The following is a 19,538-nucleotide window of genomic DNA, read 5'->3' as shown; positions in this document are numbered from 1 at the left end:
TGCTGGGACCCACGCCTGTGATACGTTTATTTAAGCATTTGTGTCAGCTCACTCAGTGCTTTTAGGAGCTGGCGTTTAGTAAATATTCAGCTTGTTATATAGATCTTTAAAAAAAAAGTTTATTTCCTTTATATACTGTAAAATTTACCTCTTTAGAGTTCAGCGTTCATTAGTGTCTTTACAGAACTGTGTAGCCATGGCCACCATCTGGTTTTAGGACATTCCTGTCCCCGCAGAAGGAAACCTCATGCCATTAGCAGTCTCTTCCCATTCCAACCATGAGGCTTCTCTCTGCCTCTCTGGATTTGCCTGTTCATGTAAATGGAATCCTGCAGCCTGTGGCTGTCTGCGCCTGGCTTCTCTCACTGAGCGCTCTGCCCTGCCTGCTGTCTGTCGGCCTGCACCAAGCCAGGGTCAGAAGCATCGATTTTGAGTCAGACAGAACAGTCAGAGCTGGGCTTGCAGCTCTGCGGCATGTAATTGTGTGTGACCTATTTGTAAACCTGGCACTGTGTACTGTGCCCAGCACGTGGCAGGTGCCCAGTCAATACTGATGGGACGAACGGTGCCCAGAGGCGGTACAGTGAGCCGTTTCTCCCGAGGATGATCGGCACCCTCCGCGGTTCCCACACAGATGAGTGTCAGGGCTGAGGCTTGTGAAGGCAGCTCTCTGCAGCAAGGGGCAGAATCTGGGCTTGTGGTTGGGTGACGCCCTGGCTTCACCCAGGAGCAGATTTGGGTACAGAGGTGGCACCTTGAGGCTCTCTTGACCTGTAACTCTCAGGAAAAGAGTTCTGTGTGGACTTGCAGGGTGATGGTCACCGAGCCCTGGTTAAGTACTTGCCTTTCGTGGAAGGGAGCAAATGAACCATGCACCCTGCAACCCGTATCACTTGTCGAGGTCATAATGATTGTCAGATGCTGCAGACTCCAGGGTATGCGGCCTGCTAAACTTGTCTCTCTAGAGATGACTGACAGGCCTGGAGTTAGAAGTCAAGTGTAGGAAAGTAAAAGTTAAGATTAAAAATGGTAAAAATAAAAGGAAGCAAAAGTAAATGCAGTTGTTGTAAGTCAAATACTCTTAACATATTCTGGGAAATTATGATTCAGAAAAACAGGAATAGCCCAATATAGAGCAACCTCTCGTTGCGCTTTCTAGAAGCATGGAAAATCTGCATTTCAGCCGCATTTCACAAAGTTTACTTTGTTCCTTTCAAATCGTTCCTCATAGGGCACCATTCCCAAACTCACTGCTAAATCCAATTGCCGCTACGAAGTTGAGTGGATTACTGAGTACGCCTGCCACAGAGACTATCTGGAAAGTAAAACCTGCTCCCTGAGCAGTGAGCAGCAGGATGTGGCCATTGACCTCAGGCCCCTGAGCAAAGGTGAGTGGGCTCCTCCTGCTCTGCCCTCTCCCCGCACAGCCCAGGAGGCGAGGACCTGGGAGGGGGCAGGACAGTGGGCTGAGCTGCCCATGCTGCCCGGTGAGGACCGCCACTGGGGCTGGTGCTGCACAAACAGGATTCTGCATCAACTAAAGTGACCGTCAGCTCTAATACCTGTTCACGTAATAAGGGGGCCTCTTCTCCTTTGCTTCCCTTTCTTTAGGTTCATACTACGATTCAGATGGAAAAGAATACACGTTTCATTTGAACATCTGTGGAGCAAATGAAACACACATCTGCAATAAGAAAGATGCCGCGGTTTGCCAAATTAAGAAATCCGATTCCACTCAAGTCAAAGTAGCAGGAAGCTACCAGCACCAAACCCTCCGGTGGGTAGCGAGCCCCACATGAGTCCATGTGCGCCCTGCACCTTCTTATCAAGCACCGCTCACTCCCCTCCTCTGCTTCCTCTTCCCATTTTCCATAGAGCTCGGGCACTCAGAAGCCACATTCCTTCCCATTTCACTTAGGCAACTTGTCATTTGTCGCTGAACAGTTGGCTGTTTTTCCTAACCTTACCATAATAGTGCTTCTGTCAAAACCATTCGCTTTATAAACTATTGTTTATAAGAGCTATACTGTAGGAAAACTATTTAGTTAATTTACAGTCAATATGGTTTTGTGTTTTAAAATTTATTTTTGTGGAGTTTTGATTTTTCTCTAGCAATTTGAGAATCTAAAATGCTATTAACATTATACAAAAGTTTTAAACAACTAAAAAATGCATTTGGTGCAGTTCTTATGACTCTTACCTTGGTAGTTAACCTTCACAAGAACAGCAGTATGGAAATGCATTTTTTTGTTTTTGTTCTGTTTTTTTGAGACACAGTCTCACCCAGTCACCTACAATGGCATCATAGCTCATGGAAACCTCAAACTCTTAGGCTCAAGAGCTTCTCTTGCTTCAGCGTTCCAAGTAGCTGGGACTACAGGTGCCCACTACCACGCTTGGGTATTTTTCCAATTTTTAGTACAGACAGGGTCTCGCTTTTGCTTAGACTGGTCTTTAACTCCTGAGCTCAAGCAATCCACTTGCCTCAGCCTCTGAAAGTTCTAGGATTACTGGCATGAGCCTCCATGCCCGGCTGGAAATTCGATTTTCTGAAAATGTGTTATCGACACATTTTATGTGTTATGATTCAAAAATCAGGAACAGAAAAATGTAAAGACCCAACAGCCTATCTTGAGCTTTCAGAAGTGTGGAATCTCTGCAGTTAAGCTGCATTTAAAAATTTTTACTTCGCTCCTTTTATAGTGTCCAGGATTAGTACCATCCAGGATCCCTCAGTAAGATTGTTTTTATGGCTGCTGATACAAGGGCGAATTCTTGGGCATTATTTATTTTGTACAAAATGTAAAAGTAAGAGCCAGAGAGAAGTCTCTGTGCCCACAGTCAAACTTCCAGTGTTTTCTTCCAGCCAGTTATACTTTGAAGCCAGAGGATGACAAGTTCGTACATTTGGAACTCATTTCCTCTAGATATTTTCTCCCAGCTGGTTAGAGAGCTTGCTGTTTTATGTCAGTAGTGATTTTTTGATAGTAGGTGAAAGGCTTAATGCAGACTTTAAAAAAGAAAAATTAAAAGTTTCTTTCTTGGTTCTACCAAACAATGTATGTATCGTCACAAAAATCTAGATACTCTGATGGAGACCTCACCTTGATATATTCCGGAGGCGACGAGTGCAGCTCAGGGTTTCAGCGGATGAGCGTCATCAACTTTGAGTGCAGTGAGACTGCAGGTAAGTATGCCCTGGAGTTCATCTCCTGCCTGCGTTGATGGTGTGCGTGTGCACGCACACATTCTTGGAGTGGATTATTGAATGGAGAAGGCAGATGTCCTCAGACCAGCTACCTCCGTTTCCAGGGTAGCCTTTTCTGCTGGAATGACCCCTCCCCCCGACTCCCCCAGCGACACACACATCCTGTTTCCATTTTCCTCTGCTGCTGTGTTAGTTTTGGGAATGGGCCCAGCACTGAGCTTGCTGGGAAGGAGTTTCTGTGTTGAATTTTGACGCACACTAAAGCAAGGCTGGGTTAGCAGAGGTGGAGTAGCTCCTTCTTTTATGTAATGAGTATCAAGATGACCTTTTCACAAAGTGGTAGCCCACAGAAAAGTCAGATCTGGGGATTGCAGGATGTTACGGGGCACACTGATGCCGAAGGTGGCCTGTGCTTCTCTGAGTGATTAGGAGAATTGTTTTTGGACCATCATGGTGCTGGGATTTCAAATTGCTGTGATGCCCTCTGTGTCTTGACGATTTTAGACACAGTTGCACTGGTAGAGGGATTCTGTTGTCATCAGAGACACATCTCGTCCATTATCCCCCAGGCTGTGACCCAGGCACCCTTGCATGCCACGTAGCCTGACCTCTGCACAGAGATCTTGTTCCTGAGCTGGGCCTGGTTCCCAGCCCCCTGCTGTGTGTAAGAGGCCCACACGCACGTGGCTGCCCTACCCCTGAGAGTCTTTCCTTCTGTTTGTTTTTTAGTTTCTGTGGCAGCACTGTGGAAGGTTTGGTCATGGGGTCAGTTCTTATGTGGCTCACTATAGGGTCGTGATGCTTCCTGAGCTCTGTCTGCTGTGGGGGAGATGTCAGGGGCTGGTGTGATTACAGCAGCATCAGGCTCTAGTGCACTTCCTAGCAAGCAAGCAAAGCTGAGCCCAGGGTGATGCAACCAGGAAGGCCCTACCCCAGTGACTGACCCTGGTGTACCTGCCCCTAGGGTGCTGTCATTCTCCGGGTCCACTGTCACTGTCTTCTGCAGGTGGACACTGCTCTTCTGCTGAAATCTGTTTGCTGGCTTCTTGCCACTTTCACAGTACACACATTTAGTTAGTACTTATTTGCTTAGGGCCTGTGAGGCCTGAGGGTGCCGTATGACAGGGTACTCTGGGTCATCACAGTCTGGAGGCAGGTTGTGAGAAGGAGTGTGGTGATCAAAGCTCAGGGTCATGAGTACTGGCATAGACTGCTTGGTGTCATTGCCCTGTCCACCCCTTTCCTAGGAGGGGCCCGAGGTCAGGCTGGGCTAGGGCAGTTACCATGGAGGAGGTGCAGCTCGGGCCATAGGATGCACAGGGGTGATCCAGGGTGACTATGGGCTCCTGGGCTGCAGGTGCTCAAAGATGAGAACCACAGTGGCTACAGGTAGGTCAGAGGTGGGGCGTTTGTCCTGCAGAAGGGCTGGACACTGTATGGAAATCAGAGTGAAGTCCCAAGGGTTTTTAGCAGGCGTGTGACATGTTCTGATCTGTGAATGACGGCTCCTGTGTGGTTTGAGCATTCCCTGCCCCACCCTACTGGGGTTCTCCATTGCATTCCTTGTCTTGGTCTCAGCCTGTTTTTAGGAGACAGCCCCTGAATTACACCCCTCTGTCCTCTTGTCCCCTGTCCTGGGAAGTGCAGCTGGCAGGCCCCCATTGTTCTGGCTTCTGTGCGCCCCAGCTGGCTCTCCTGCGCCCCCTGCTGGCTCAGGTTGCCCTGCTACAGCCTGAGTCTCCCTCCAACCTTGTCATGACCTGCTTTGGCCCTGTTCTGTTCAGGGTTTTTATAAATGACTTGGCTGACATCTTTGCGAGTGTGCTGATCTCATTTTGGGATGCTGGGAAGATAGAGTCATGATCCAAAAAGATCCCAATGGATGAGGAGGCTAATAGAAGGGTGTACAAGTCCTGGACTTATGGGGGAGAGGTTCAGGCATTTGAAGGTTTGTGCCCAGGACCAGGCAGCTAAAGCCCAAATAAGCTGAGCCTTGAAAAAATGCTGAAAGCACCTCAAATCCCACTTTTTTGTTTATATTATAAAAAAATTGAAACATACAAGTAGAAAGAGAGCATTATAGTCAAAAATGTGTATTTGTGGATGTGCCCCCTTGAGAAGCGAGATGGGTTTCCTATAAACTGTACATGATGGATGGATCAAATCTCCATCCCCCAATGCCAACAAAGATGTGAACTCAAAACCGTTCCTGTACCTCACAGAGCAGGAGGAGTACCTGACATACGTCAAAAAAGAGTCAATGTTTCACTATGATTGTAATGAGGAGCCTGGACAGATAGATTTTGGGGGTTTTGTGGCAGGGTTTGGAGGCTGCTGTCAGGTAGGCATTGAATTTTAAAATATTTATGCTCCCTTCCAACTCTGTGATTCAGTATCCCATCTTAGGAAGCAAACTGTATGCTATAAAATTAGTTATTATTTTCAAATATAAATTTAAGAGTTTTTGGAGAAAATCCCATGGTGGATTCTATGTATTTGACAGATATAATGTGTTTTTTTTTTTCGAGACAGAGTCTCACTGTGTCGCTCTCGGTAGAGTGCCATGGTGTCACAGCTCATAGCAACCTCCAACTCTTGGGCTTAAGTGATTCTCTTGCCTCAGCCTCCCAAGTAATTGGGACTACAGGTGCCAGCCATGATGCCCGGCTATTTTTTTTGTTGCAGTTATTGTTGTTTAGCAGGCCCAGGCCAGGTTCGAACCTGCCACCCTTGGTGTATATGGCCAGTGCCTCACCACTGTGCTACGGGCATTGAGCCCGATGTAATGTATTTTTGAATGTCAGCCAGTATTAGTTTGGTATGTAATACAGTGTAATACAGTTTATAGGTAAGTTGAGTTGCTAGGTATTATTTATGTCTATGTATCTAAAGTTCGTGCATTTTCAAGACATAAAAGTACATATATTCTTTTGGCTGTAATATCTTTTACCATTTGTTTCAATAACTTAAATCTAGTTTGTTGTAAAGTGATGCCTTATTATTGGTGATCCTTTCAAGTAAAGACATTAGATAATTTTAGGTGGAAGAGTAAAATATATTAGTGTAGGTTAGTAAAAAAGCTACCCACAATTTTTTTTTTTTTTTTTTTTTTGAGACAGAGTCTCAAGCTATTGCCCTGGGTAGAGTGCAGTGGCATCACAGCTCTCAGCAGCCTCCAACTCTTGGGCTTAAGCAATTCTCTTGCCTTAGCCTCTCAAGTAGCTGGGACTACAGGGGCCCACCACAATGCCTGACTATTTTTTTGTTGCAGTTGTCATTGTTGTTTAGCAGGCCCAGGCCGAGTTCAAACCCTCCAGCCTTGGTGTTTGTGGCCGGCACGCTACCCACTGAGCTACAGGTGCTGCATAACCACAGATATAACCTTTAATGGCTCAGTCCATTGAAGGTTTATTTTCTTTCTTTTAAAATTAAATGATAGCTGTGTACATTAATGCAGTCATGGGGTACAGTGTGGTGTTTTCATATACAATTTGAAATATTTTCATCAAACTGTTTAGCATAGCTTTCATGTCATTTTCTTAGTTATTGTGTTAACACGTTTATATTCTACTCTTAGAAAGATTCACTTGTACCCTTGTAAGATAAACCACAAGAAGTGATCCCTCCAATCATCCTCCCTCCCCCTCTACCCCCCTCCTCCCTCTCCATATTCTTAGGTTATAATTAGGTTATAGTTTTTACATGAAAGCTATAAATTAGTTTCATAATAGGGCTGTGTACAATGGATACTTATTCTTCCGTTCTTGTGATACTTTGCTAAGAAGAACATTTTCCAGCTCCATCCATGTAAAGATGAAGGACGTTAAGTCTCCATCCTTCTTTATGGCTGCATAGTATTCCATGGTGTACACATACCACAGTTTGTTAATCCATTCATGGATCAGTGGGGACTTAGGCTTCTTCCATGACCTGGTAATTATGAATTGGGCTGCAATAAACATTCTGATAGAGATATTTTTGTTGTAATGTGGTTTTTGGTCTTCTGGATAAATACCTAATAAAGGGTTTATTTTCTTCAGTTCAGTGCAAGTCCTCAGTTAGAGGTGGAGGACTCTACTCCATGTGGTCATTCAGGGACTTATGCTCTTTCCATCCTGTGTTCTTGCAGCTGGTCAACTTGGCCGCCAAGGGCTCTGCAGAATGGAAACAGCACTTATTTTTATTTTTATTTATTTATTTTTTTGAGACAGCCTCAAGCTATCCCCCTAGGTAGAGTGCCGTGGCATCAAAGCTCACAGCAGCCTCCAACTCCTAGGCTCAAGAGAGTCTTCTGCCTCAGTCTCCCAAGTAGCTGGGACCACAGGCGCTCACCACAACACCTGGCTATTTTTTGATTGCAGCCGTCATTGTTGTTTGGCGGGCCCGGGCTGGATTCGAACCTGCTACCTTAGGTGTATGTGCCTGGCGCCTTAGCGGCTTGAGCTACAGGTGCCAAGTGGGAAACAGCAATTATTATTTTTATTTTTTAAATGTGCCAGAACTAAATCACTGAACGGCAGGGGAGGCTGGGAAATGGAGCTTGGCTGTGTGCTCAGAGAGGGCGAGTGAAGGCAGTTTGGCAATAGGCAGCATTATCTTCCCCACAGAGTAGTGGCGGAGTGGGTGCTGCTGCCCGTTCCACAGGCCTGGGGCTCCTTGGTGCCTTTCCCCCTAGCTGGACCATGAGGCCACGTGGGAAAGCAGTGTGCTGGGGAATAAACTGGAGGCTGGGGAGCCAGGCTGGTGCCTCGGGGATTGTGTGAGTGAGGGAGAGTTTGTGCAGACCTCATACTGGTGGTGCTGATGGATGGAGAGATCCCACAGGCCCGAGGAACCCTTTCTGAAGGCAGAGTCCCTTCGGTAGAGGGGAGTGTATCTCACTATTCTTCTGAACTCCTGTGAGGAATTAAATAAGAGTATATGTAGGGTGCATGCTCATGGTTATTTACAAACAGACTCTGCCTCAGATGCAAAGCCAGCTCAAAAGGAGGGATGAGTAGCTGGGATCAGTTATAGTATTACTGAGTTGTAAATAATTCAGATTTATCTGATAAAAGAAAAGCATAGTCATTTCGAGTTTGCTGAAACCCTTGTCTTGTCTCAGTAGTGGAGCAGGAGTCCGATAGGACTAAAGAGGCAGACGGTACTGAGCTGCTGCACCACAGGTCTGGACTGTCCCGGGCTGGGCCGAGGGGGTGAAGTTAAGGTATTCTTAAAGCAAAAAGCTTGGACGACTAATTTAAAATGAAACCCACCAATCAAAAAACAGGAAAAAAAATAGAAAACCCTGCTCCCTACAATGGAGGCTTTGCCTTGTGGGTCTGAGCATGGCTGAGGCCAGACTATCTGGGTTCGATTCCTAGGTACTCTACTTTTTTAGTAATGAAACCATAGACAAATTATTTAGCCACCCTAAATCTACAAAATGAGGCTAAAATTGTACCTGTGTCATAGGGTTTTGAGGATCAAATGTGTCCCTTAGGGATGTGTTCTGAGAGGTGCGTCTATAGGTGATTTTGTCACTACATGGACATCATTGAAGATGCTTCTGCAAACCCAGGTGGCTACCCCTGACCGTGTGATAGCGCATGCTGTTCTCAAGCTACAGGGCTGTATAGCCTGTGACTGTACCCAGGACTGTAACAGTTGGAACACAGCTATGAGTTTTGAGTGTCTAAACTTAATCTAACCTTAGAAAAGGCCAAGTAAAAATACAGCTTTATACTCTTACAGACCAGCATCGTGTGTGTGGTTTGTCATTGATGAAATGTTAGCTCTGTGTGTGCATGGCTGTATCTGTCCTTAACATACCTAAAACAGAGCCGGTTCCCTGCAGCCCTCACGTAGCTGAGATGCTCAATGTAGCACCTGGCTCAGATGGTGCTTGGTTTAGGTCAACTGCTGTTGCTGGCATTATAATACTAAAGATTCAGTAGAAATTACAGTTAATCATTTGCTATCCGTACGAAGTCCCGCTTCCCTTTCCCTTAGAACAGTGGTTCTCAACCTTTCGTTGTGTAGCAATGAAAATAATTTTATGGTTGGGGGTCCGTGTAACATGAGGAACTATATTAAAGGGTTGTGGTATCAGGAAGGTTGAGAACCACTGCCTTAGAACATATAACAACTCAGAACATCAAACCCCAAGGAGGTCCAGATAAGGATTAATAAACCATCAGGGGTGGAAAAAGGCTCTTTGTGGAAGGGCGAGGAGACAGGTTCCAGCAGGGGAAAGTCAGCCAAGTCTGCCAAATCCCAGGCTGGGTGGGAGGGGAGGAGGCCCTTGAAGAGCTGGTTTTCAGAGGGGAGCTGAGCTGTTCCAGCAGAGGGTGGGACGTCTGTGGATCTCATTCTAGGTCAGTGGTTCTCAACCTTCCTAATGCCGCGAGCCTTTAATACAGTTCTTGTGGGTCACGGCCCACAGGTTGAGAACCGCTGTTCTAGGTGGAAAAGGAGGAGGAAGGTTGATTTGAGGAGGGTGTTAGGCCAGATGCCGTGAGTAGCCGTGAGAATGCTGGTGCCATTGGAGGTGTGCCACATGTCGCCAGGCCGGAACGGGACGGTGGCACATCACAGCTGGGCCGACCGGAGATGTTCTCGCTCTTTTGCTTTCACTTTAGGGACATGTCTTGCTAAGGGTCTTAAGTCAGTGGCACTCTTGGCATCAGGATTCTGGTCTGCACCGTGCACTCTGTGAATCCCTGTTCCCACCCAGAGATGTCTGTGATCCTCTCGGGCCCGACTGCAGAGTCCTGCTGGCCACTGGCACGTTCCTTTGTGCCCAGTCTTGTCTTACCAGGGAGTGAGTCCTAAGCAGCTTTCCATCCATCCTACTTGACACGGCTCTGCCAAGATGGAAAGGGTGCAGGGCTGCCGTCCGGGGCTTATGTCTGAGCATCTGAAACCTAGTAAAGCCCTTGTAATCCCTGACCCTGAGGGCTTCTGAGAAATTCGGATTGAATTCTTACTTATTTTTTAAGACAGAGTCTTACTCTGTGGCCTGGGTTAGAGTGCTGTGGCAATAGCCTAGCTCATGGCAACCTCAAATTCCTGGGTTCAAGCGATCCTCCTTCCTCAGCCTCTTGAGTAGCTGGGATTACAGGCACCCACCACAATGCCTGGCTAGTTTTTCTGTTTTTAGTAGAGACAGGGTCTTGCTCAGGCTGGTCTCGAACTCCTAAGTTCAGTTAATCCACCTGCCTCAGTCTTGGAAAGTACGAGGATTACAGGTATGAGCCAGTGCACCTGGCTGACTTGGCAGTCTTAGCAGGACAGTGAGTTGGTCCTGTTGATTGATTCTTCCCTTGCTGCTTGGCTACTCCTTGGGTTTGGTTATGTAACGGAATTTTGTTTTTTCCTGTTGAATTGAACAGATCACGATGGGAAAGGGTCTCCTGTGTTCACTGGGGAGGTCGACTGCACCTACTTCTTCACGTGGGACACGAAATATGCTTGTGTCAAAGAGAAGGAGGACCTCCTCTGCAGTGCCACCGACGGGAGGCAGCGCTACGACCTGTCCGTGCTGGCCCGACACTCAGGTAGTGCTCTTCTTGACAGGGGCCTAAGTGCACTCGTGGGACGCTTTCTCATGAATGAGATGCTTTGGGAGATGCTGTTTCTTTGGCTGTCAGCTAACTGGGTTACAGCCCCCATTCCTTTTTCCTCTTTCCTGGAGGCTGAATGATTAGAACAGCATGTAATTGGGTAGTGGAATACTTGAACTTGATACCAGCATTACTATTTTCTAGTTGTGTTTCCATGGGCTAATCTTACCACAGTTTAGTGAAAACTACCTCAGCACTTACAGAGGGTCAGGTACTTACTTTTTTTTTTTTTTTTGAGACAGGGTTTCATTATGTCGCCCTTGTTAGAGTGCTGTGACATCACAGCTCGCAGAGTTTGAACTCTTGGGCTCAAACAATTCTCTTGTCTTAGCCTCCCAAGTAGCTGGGACTACAGGCGCCCACCACAACACCCGGCTATTTTTTGTTGTAGTTCTCGTTGTTAGTTAGCTGGCCTGGGCCGGGTTTGAACCTGCCAGCTTCAGTGTATGTGGCTGACGTTATAATCACTGTGCTACAGGTGCCAAGTCAACTTTATTTCTTGAACTTCAGTTCTTACGTCAGCCTTCCAGGAGGTGGTATTCCCATTTGACATAGAAGCTGGGAGGCTGAGGTGGAGCTGGGGTTCAGCTTAAATCTTTTGTCCTTGTGAGTTCACTCTTCGACACCTCACCTCTTCCCCATCAGTGAAATGAGGTCTGCATTCCCTCCCCCTCATTGTTCTGTGAGGACCCTGTACCCTTGGGCCACTGTTCAGTGCTACCAGGTAGCCGTCTTCTCAGCAGGACCTGCTGCCTTCAGGGGCTTGGAATTTAGCAGGAAACCGAGAAGGTGGAATGATAAGTAAGAGTGGGAACTTCTGACTGGGGGGAGGGTCTGGTTTTAACCCTTCAGCAGCCCCGGAATTAGGTGTTTAGGGGCCAGTTACCTCTCTCCAAGGCAGAGAGAAAGACCTGCTTCACTTAATTGCTTCTCAAAAAAGTTACCTAATTACCATTTGTGACAGGATTGCTGCTCAGATCTGCTTAGTCCCATGTAGTTTGGAAAGGACAGTGTAGGAGGAGGAATCCCTCTTGGTGTGGAGGGAGCTCTCCTGAGAATGCTCGCGTTGTGGTTAAATTCTGGTGTGTGTGCTGAAGAAGAAATTGGTTGGTTTTCTGTGAAGTGGGAAGAGCTCTGGCCTGGGAATCAGAGCCCTTTCAAGGACTGTGCATCCCGTGACGTTTGCCCAAGTGAGCTGCCCTCTGCGCCTGAGCACTGGCAGTAGGCCCAGCAGTCACGGCAGGACCCTGCAGTTACCTTTTTTTTAAAACATCACTGTGCACAAGACAAAACTTAAGATCTGTGAGTGACTAAGATACAGGTTATTCACTCAAAGACCTTTGACCCAGATCTGGTTCTCTGAGAATCTGAAATATTTTGTAGCATTTGTGTGTAGATAGCCCCAGCCCCAAGGAAGCCCTGAGAGGGGAGATAAGCCCTTTCCTGCTGCCTGAACAAGTCCCGTTTGAGGACTTCACTCCCTGTCCCCCAGGCTGGGCCAAGCTTTCCACATCTGGGCCCACTCCCTGTTAGATGCGCTGTCTTCCATGGTCTCTGGTAGGCTGTTCACGTTTGAATATAGTTCTCCATAAGTGCGGGCTCACCACTCAGGAGTTTGGGGGGTTTTGGCTTCTAAACCCCAGTTTCAACCTGCAAAGGAGCATTTTCACGTGAGGACATGTACGTTTAACTCTTCATGTCCTCTGCCACGGAGTCCTGGTTCCTGCTATGGCCCCAACACCCAGTGTGTGCTCCCTCACCTCGCCCAATGTCTGCTCACCTTGACTGGCCTCGGGATCTCAGACCAGACGGATCTTATCTTCTGTGGCACCAGATGTCTCGCCCTGCACTCCCTCTGCATCTGTGCACCAGGTTGACGGTTTCTCTCAGCTGCATCGGCCTTCCCCGAGGTCGAAGCCTGTGTGTTGTCTGTGACCTGCCACTCTGCCGGGTCCCAGGACACGGGCTGTCTTCCTTGTGGTTGTTAGGTTCTGATTTTATATTGTGCGACCTGGAAGAATTCTGTTCAATTCTCTATTCCCCCCCATTGAAACTACTTTTCTGATGAAGTATTGGGGTGTTGTTTCTGTCACATTAAATGAGAAATCTGAGAATCTCTGAATTTCTGGGCCTTCAGCCTGCCCAGATTCCAGAAGCCTGTTTGCTGGGGGTTGAGTCTCCAGCCTGCTGAGCTATGGGCCCTTGACCTTGGGCTTGCATACCATTTAAGTGTGACTCACAGAGAAGTCATCATCGCCTTTGGCTAAAAGAAACTTTTTTTCTTTGTCACAGAACCAGAACAGAATTGGGAAGCCGTGGACGGCAGCCTGACGGAAACAGAGAAGAAGCACTTTTTCATTAACGTCTGTCACAGAGTGCTGCAGGAGGGCAAGGCGAGAGGCTGTCCCGAGGAGGCCGCGGTCTGCGCAGTAGGTGAGTGGCGCCAGAGGGAAGGGAAGGTCTGGGGGAGCCTCTCAGGGAGGCATGCTGTGCCCTGTTTGGAGTGAGCTAGAAAATTCTCCCGTGGTTTTTCTATTATGGGGATTCAGCATAGAAAGGTGGTAAAAGATTTTTTTAATGACTTAAATGTTGGTGACTGCTTGATGCACTCAGCAGTCGGCTGAAGTCTTCTGAGTTTGGCTAAAGCCATAACTGGGAGCAGAAAGGGCCACGCTGGAAAGTACTTTGTCATCTTTTCGGTTTCTGGCCTGACAAATAACATTGCCAGGACTTGTGTGAAGCCAATTTCAATTCTTTAAATGTTACTGCCTGGAGTTGTTCACAAGTGGACTCTCCGCTGTAGCCTTTGTCAAAAAGTGCTTGCTCCCCAGGCCCCTGTGCTCTGTCCCATAGTTGTCTTGTGGAGACTTCTCCATGAGCCAGCACATACGTTGTTTTTCGTTTAAGACACAGCTTGAAAATGCCAGGCAGTGAGAGTAATGAGAATCTATTATATTACAAACATTCAATAAGGAATTATGAGCCTTGGCTGGATATTTAGGGATTATCCCAATATTCAAAGCGGGTTCAGACATGTCCTTGTCTTTACTTAAGAGCTTTGGAAGAGAGTTTTAATACTTCATAGTAAAAATTAACTGATCCAAGAGGTAAGCGGCCACTTGCTCAGGCTGCTGACCAGGTTTAGTTTCCACTTTGGTCATGAGACAAACTCTGACCTTGGCTTTCAAAGGACTCTGTGTCCCAGGGTAGCCGAGGCCCTGAAAGTGGGGTGTCGTGTCACTGTACAGATGGTGATGATGCATGGGTGGCTGTTTGGTCCCTTGTGCCCTTGGAGGACCTTGTGTATTATTCATGGTACTTTCCTGCTAAGCCTACAGATGGCCTTGAAGGCCCCAGTGCATCTGTCACTGCCCTAATGTGACACTCAGGAAAACCCACTGAGCTGGCAGCGATGGCTCATGCCTACGATCCCAGCAAGTTAGGATTGAGTTTGAGACCTGGGCAACATAGTGCTCGCCCCCCAGCTCTACGGAAGTAATAATAAGCAAAAGAAGACCCACTGACTGCTGCAGTGGGCTAGGTAGCTGGAGAGGGGCTGTGGAGCACCCGTCAGTCTGGGCTGGTGTTCCCCCACTGTTCGTGTCGTCATTTTAACCATGCCTCTACTCCCCCCCTTCACTTTCTGTTTTACAGATAAGAATGGAAGTAAAAATCTGGGAAAATTTGTTTCTTCTCCTACAAAAGAGAAAGGAAACATTCATCTTTCTTATTCAGATGGTGATGATTGTGGTGACGGCAAGAAAATAAGAACTAATATCTTACTTGTGTGCAAGCCAGGTAAAAATTAAAGGATGAAATCTTATATTGGGTTTGCCGAGGTCCTGCGTTCTTCACTGGGGTCACTGCGAGGTGATCGGCTGGCTGGGGTGGTGCTGAGCTTCGCTGGTTCCTGGGCATTTTGGGTTCCACACTCTCCAGTGGTAGGAGATGCATCAGTTGGATTCCCTGCCATCTCCCACCCCGAATCAACCCTGAAACGGAGCAACCAGATGGGGTCCAAAGGAAGCTGGGAATCGTAGTATGGCATCCTCTTCCTAGGGAGGGATGCGGCTCAGTCATCTGGCTTGCTTCACTTCCTCCAAAAAAAGGGGAAAAAGTCCTAAGTCATAAATGGTTTCAAAATGTTGCCCGTGATCCTGTCATTTAAACACAATGCCAATTCTCATTTCCTTTATTTTGGGCATATGTTGTTGTTACCGAGACAAAATTTGTGTGTATTCATCTATTAATAATGTTCCTCAAAATGTAGTATTTCGTTAACACTCTTCTGTGTTTCAGAGCTCTATTTATAATTTTTGGAGACTTCCTTGTTGGTTGCCGTGTGGTTTTACTGTTTTTAGATATTTCCCTATTGTTGGATCGCTGGTGTGTTTCCAGCGTTGGCATTGTGTTTTCACAGACCTGCTCTCTGCCTCTCCTTGCGATATTTCCTTTGGATAAGTTCCCAGCTCTGGGATGAGGTCAAAGGCTAGGAGTATTTCTATTTTGTGTTTTTTATGCATGGTAAAATATTTATAACATTTACTGTTTTAAAAAATCATGATGAAATATGCATAACGTACAATTTACCATTGTAATTGTTTTTTAAGTACACAGTTCAGGCTCGGTGCCTATGGCTCAAGTGGCTAAGGCGCCAGCCATGTACACCCAAGGTGGTGGGTTCGAATCCAGCCCGGGCCCGCCAAACAACAATGTCGGCTGCAACCAAAAAAAATAGCCGGGCATTGTGGCAGGCGCCTGTGGTCCCAGCTACTTGGGAGGCGGAGGCAGGAGACTCGGTTGAGCCCAGTAGTTGGAGGTTGCTGTGAGCTGAGATGCCATGGCACTCTACCCAGGGGGACAGCTTGAGGCTCCTGTCTCAAAAAAAAAAAAAAAAAAGTACACAGTTCAGTGGCATTAACCCCCCCCCCATTGTACAGTCACAACCACCTTTCCTAACCTGATGCTCTTAGCCCCATCAAACGCTGCCTCCTCACTGCCCCCACCCTGAATCCTCCGTCCCACTGTCTGTCTCCACAGATAAGTGCACCCTTCTGGTATCTGTGGACCATTTTTTGACCTTTGGTGTGTTGCCCTGCGTTTCTCACTGCCCCTTCCAAATCTGTCTTTAAGAGAGTAAGAAAGAGGTAAGATTTTTAAGAACTGATTGATTCGTGATTTCTTTTTTTTCTCCATTGACAGGTGATCTGGAAAGTGCTCCAGTGTTGAGAACTTCTGGGGCCGGTGGCTGCTTCTATGAGTTTGAGTGGCACACGGCTGCTGCCTGCGCGCTGGCTAAGGTGGAGGGAGAGAACTGCACCGTCTTCGACTCCCAGGCAGGTGTGTGTCTGAGCAGCACCTCTGTGGGGTAGCGTGGTAGGAGATGCATCAGTTGGATTCCCCCCCAATCCCTTGCAACCACTGGAGGTGTTTCCTAAACATTCTCTGTGAGGGTTTTTAGAGATAACCTGCTTTAGTATTTTATGAATGCCAGTTTAACAAAATTTCGAAAATCTGATGCTTGGGCTTATTTGAGATATTGGAAATACTATCTTGATCACTGTTGATGTAGGTTTGCTGAATGCAAAACCTTAAGAGCACAAGGGAATAAATCATGTCTGAAAGGCTTGTCGCATGAACTCTAGCCATTAAGCTGCCTTGGAGGGACTTTTCAGGAAAGACATTATGTCGTGGTCATTTTACTTTGAACGTACAGGTTGTTTATTAGACTGGCAGTTATGGGCTTGGCATAAGGTTTTAGCCTAAGGCAGTAAAAGGGAATGGCAGTGTGACTCTGCCTCCCATGGAAACATTGGTCACTGTGGCTCTGGTGGCCTGCAGGGGACAGTGTTTTCCTGCTAGTGTGAAGCCTTTGGGAAGAATGGCTCTCTTTGAAACTGTGGGGTGAGGTCACCCTGTTGGTCAGTTCTGCCTGACCTTATCTCCTTCTGTTGTTTGTATTCTCACTTAGGGTTTTCTTTTGATTTGTCACCTCTCACAAAGAAAACTGGTGCCTATAAAGTTGAGACAAAGCAGTATGACTATTACATAAACGTCTGTGGTACCTTATCTGTGGACTCCTGTCAGCCGGGCTCCGGGGCCTGTCAGATATCCAAAAGGCAAGTTGGTTTTCAGTTTGGGGTTTATTATTAGGTGTTTTGTGTTAACTGTTATTTTATTCAGGAATAGGTGTGTTCTCATCTAAGGTCATTGCTTTATGACAAGCATTGAAACATGGATAAAACCTGACCTAAAAACTGGTAGGAGTTTAATTTCCCACAAAAGAAGCAAGCTGCATCCATGGGACAGAAGATTTGGCTTCTGTCATACCTGACTCAGGTGGGCGGTGCCCTCTCCTGCAACTGCAGAGCAGAGGGGCCCCCAGGGTCTGCACCCATGGGTCTGTGAGCGGCCTGGTGGCTAAATACAGTGCTCACTGGCCCTCCCATCACAGCCGCAGCTTCAGAATGTTCCTGCTCCTCTGAGGTTTGCTGAGAGAAATTTGTGTGTTTATTTTAGTGATAGGAGGACCTGGAACTTGGGCCTGAGTAATGGCAAACTCTCGTATTATGACGGGATGATCCAATTGAACTACAAAGACGGCACGCCCTATAACAATGAGAGACACACACCGAGATCCACCCTGATCACTTTCCTCTGTGATCGAGAGGCTGGAGTAGGCATCCCTGAGTATCAGGTAGGAAGCTGACACCTGCCATGTTCCCTGGGGACATGCGAGCCTCTTGTGGACCCTTCATTTAGATACAGACCTATTTTTACTCTGGGTTTCTGGCCAAATTGTCACCATAATTAGTCCTTTTAAGACTCGCCAGGGCACTGAGGCAGTGTTTGCCTTTTAGCTGCTTATTTGGTAGACTGTATACCTCCACAATAGCCCCCAAGCCTGTCGGTGTAGGAACAAAGATGCAAAGGCATCCTTTATCCTACTTGACAAAGACTAAATTTCCATCTTAATTTGTTACTGGGCAATCTACCTTTCCATAGCGGCTCACTTTACCTTTCCTTCACACGGTTATTGTGTTCTGAGTGCCTGTGGCCTGTGATGCATCTGCTGCTAGTTGCACAAACCCCCATTCTGTACTGTTTTGCGATTAGGAAGAGGATAACTCCACCTACAACTTCCGGTGGTACACCAGCTATGCCTGCCCAGAGGAGCCGCTGGAGTGCGTGGTGACTGACCCCTCCACACTGGAGCAATATGACCTCTCTAGGTGAGGGGTCAGCTGTTCTGATCTCTGGTTCATTGCAGGTGCTGGGGTCATGGGCAGTGCCGATGAGCATGTGGCTGAGCTGGTGATGAGGGCGCAGGGCTGAGACAGATGCTTTAAGCAGCATGAATTCTAATAATGGCCTGAGGGCCTTTGTCGCATCAGCTGTCCTTGCCATGGCAAAGCTTCTGTTGTTAGCTTTGTCATTTACTGTTACTGCCAGTACAGAGACGTGGGGGAGGGTTTAGGGACCGTTGCGCGCTGAGGGGAGTGAGGGTCAGGCCAGCCACACTCTCGAAGCTTCTGGTATCTTCCCTACCAGAAATTCATTTTCATGCTGAAATGTGTAAGCCCTTCAAGGCATAACATTTTGCTTTGAAATTTTAGTCTAGCAAGATCTGAAAGTGGGCGTGGAGGAAACTGGTTCGCCATGGACACCTCAGGGGAGCATGTCACCTGGAGGAAGTACTACATAAACGTGTGTCGGCCGCTGAGCCCAGTGCCCGGCTGTGACCGGTACGCCTCAGCGTGCCAGATGAAGTATATAAAAGATCAGGTGAGCCTCTTCCCTGCCTGTCTCGTCTCATCCGCCCCCCTCCTTGCATGGTTAGTGGGTGGAAGCAACTCGCTACTTTTGGATGCCCAGAGCAAGGCAGGCCTGGCTGACCCCAGAGAAAGCCCTCTGAGCAAGGGGGGCTCCCTGAAAACTGATCTGCCTTCAGGCAGATAAATATGATACTCAAATCATTGTTCACATTTAAAATTTGGAAATTTCCCTGGTTTTGGTGACCTCTAATCAGGTAAAAGGTGAAGAAGTGCCCTGATGGCTGTCTCTAGCCAGAAGCCAAAGTGTTTTTGAGTGCTTTAGCAGGTATCTACAACAAGATTTTCTAGATAAATTAGGGGAAAACCCTGCTTCAGGTGAGTTGCTGTGGGCAGACTAGGCCTACGCGTTGAGTTCTCACTTTAGAGGCTGGGCCACACTTCTCCACTGTTCTGATTTAGTCGCTGCCAGGACTGTGCTCACTGGCCTGTGGCTGTGGCACACAGTGGATTTTACACATGTCTGTGTGCTCCGGATGTTGGCTTCTATAAAACAGCATGTCAGAAATGTACTTTTCCTGGCATATGTTAATTGTGGCTTGGGGATTTTTTTTTGAAGGAAGATGGCAAGATTACTCGGGGTTAATGAGCTTCTGGTTGGGTGCACCTGTGCGCAAGTGTCGTGCTTGGAGCACTGACCTCACGGTATAGCCAGTCCTCACTTCTCATGGAATCTGTATCTGTGAAGGTGCCTTCTTGCTCACATTTGCAGCCCCCAGATCAGTACGTGGCGTCTTTCTGAGTCATTCTCAGATGTGCATAGCAGCCCAGTATGTGTGTTCCTAGTTGAGGCTGAACAAGGCAACGCTGTGCCCTCTCATTTTGACCTCAGAGCAAGGTGACCAGAGGATGGAGAGGGTGGGGCCGGGCAGGGCAGTCCAGAGCTTTGCTTCT

General features: G+C 47.4%; 1 protein-coding gene across 2 annotated transcripts in view; it reads left to right on the top strand.

Moving 5' to 3' along the window:
- IGF2R (insulin like growth factor 2 receptor) overlaps window positions 1-19,538 on the top strand; it is a 116,047-nt gene that overhangs the window by 50,377 nt on the left and 46,132 nt on the right. For both annotated transcript variants that reach the window (XM_003792391.2, XM_023514628.1), the window contains exons 8-18: window positions 1,232-1,388; window positions 1,612-1,777; window positions 3,084-3,187; window positions 10,582-10,746; window positions 13,105-13,245; window positions 14,467-14,610; window positions 16,015-16,152; window positions 16,784-16,931; window positions 17,332-17,509; window positions 17,929-18,044; window positions 18,429-18,597. In XM_003792391.2, coding sequence (XP_003792439.1) covers window positions 1,232-1,388; window positions 1,612-1,777; window positions 3,084-3,187; window positions 10,582-10,746; window positions 13,105-13,245; window positions 14,467-14,610; window positions 16,015-16,152; window positions 16,784-16,931; window positions 17,332-17,509; window positions 17,929-18,044; window positions 18,429-18,597 — 1,626 coding nt within the window. The remainder of the gene's footprint in view (window positions 1-1,231; window positions 1,389-1,611; window positions 1,778-3,083; window positions 3,188-10,581; window positions 10,747-13,104; window positions 13,246-14,466; window positions 14,611-16,014; window positions 16,153-16,783; window positions 16,932-17,331; window positions 17,510-17,928; window positions 18,045-18,428; window positions 18,598-19,538) is intronic.

The sequence above is a fragment of the Otolemur garnettii genome, unplaced genomic scaffold (assembly GCF_000181295.1).
Source record: "Otolemur garnettii isolate 467f Iridium unplaced genomic scaffold, OtoGar3 scaffold00056, whole genome shotgun sequence".
Classification (NCBI taxonomy): Eukaryota; Metazoa; Chordata; class Mammalia; order Primates; family Galagidae; genus Otolemur; species Otolemur garnettii.
This window is presented reverse-complemented; position numbering and strand designations above follow the sequence as displayed.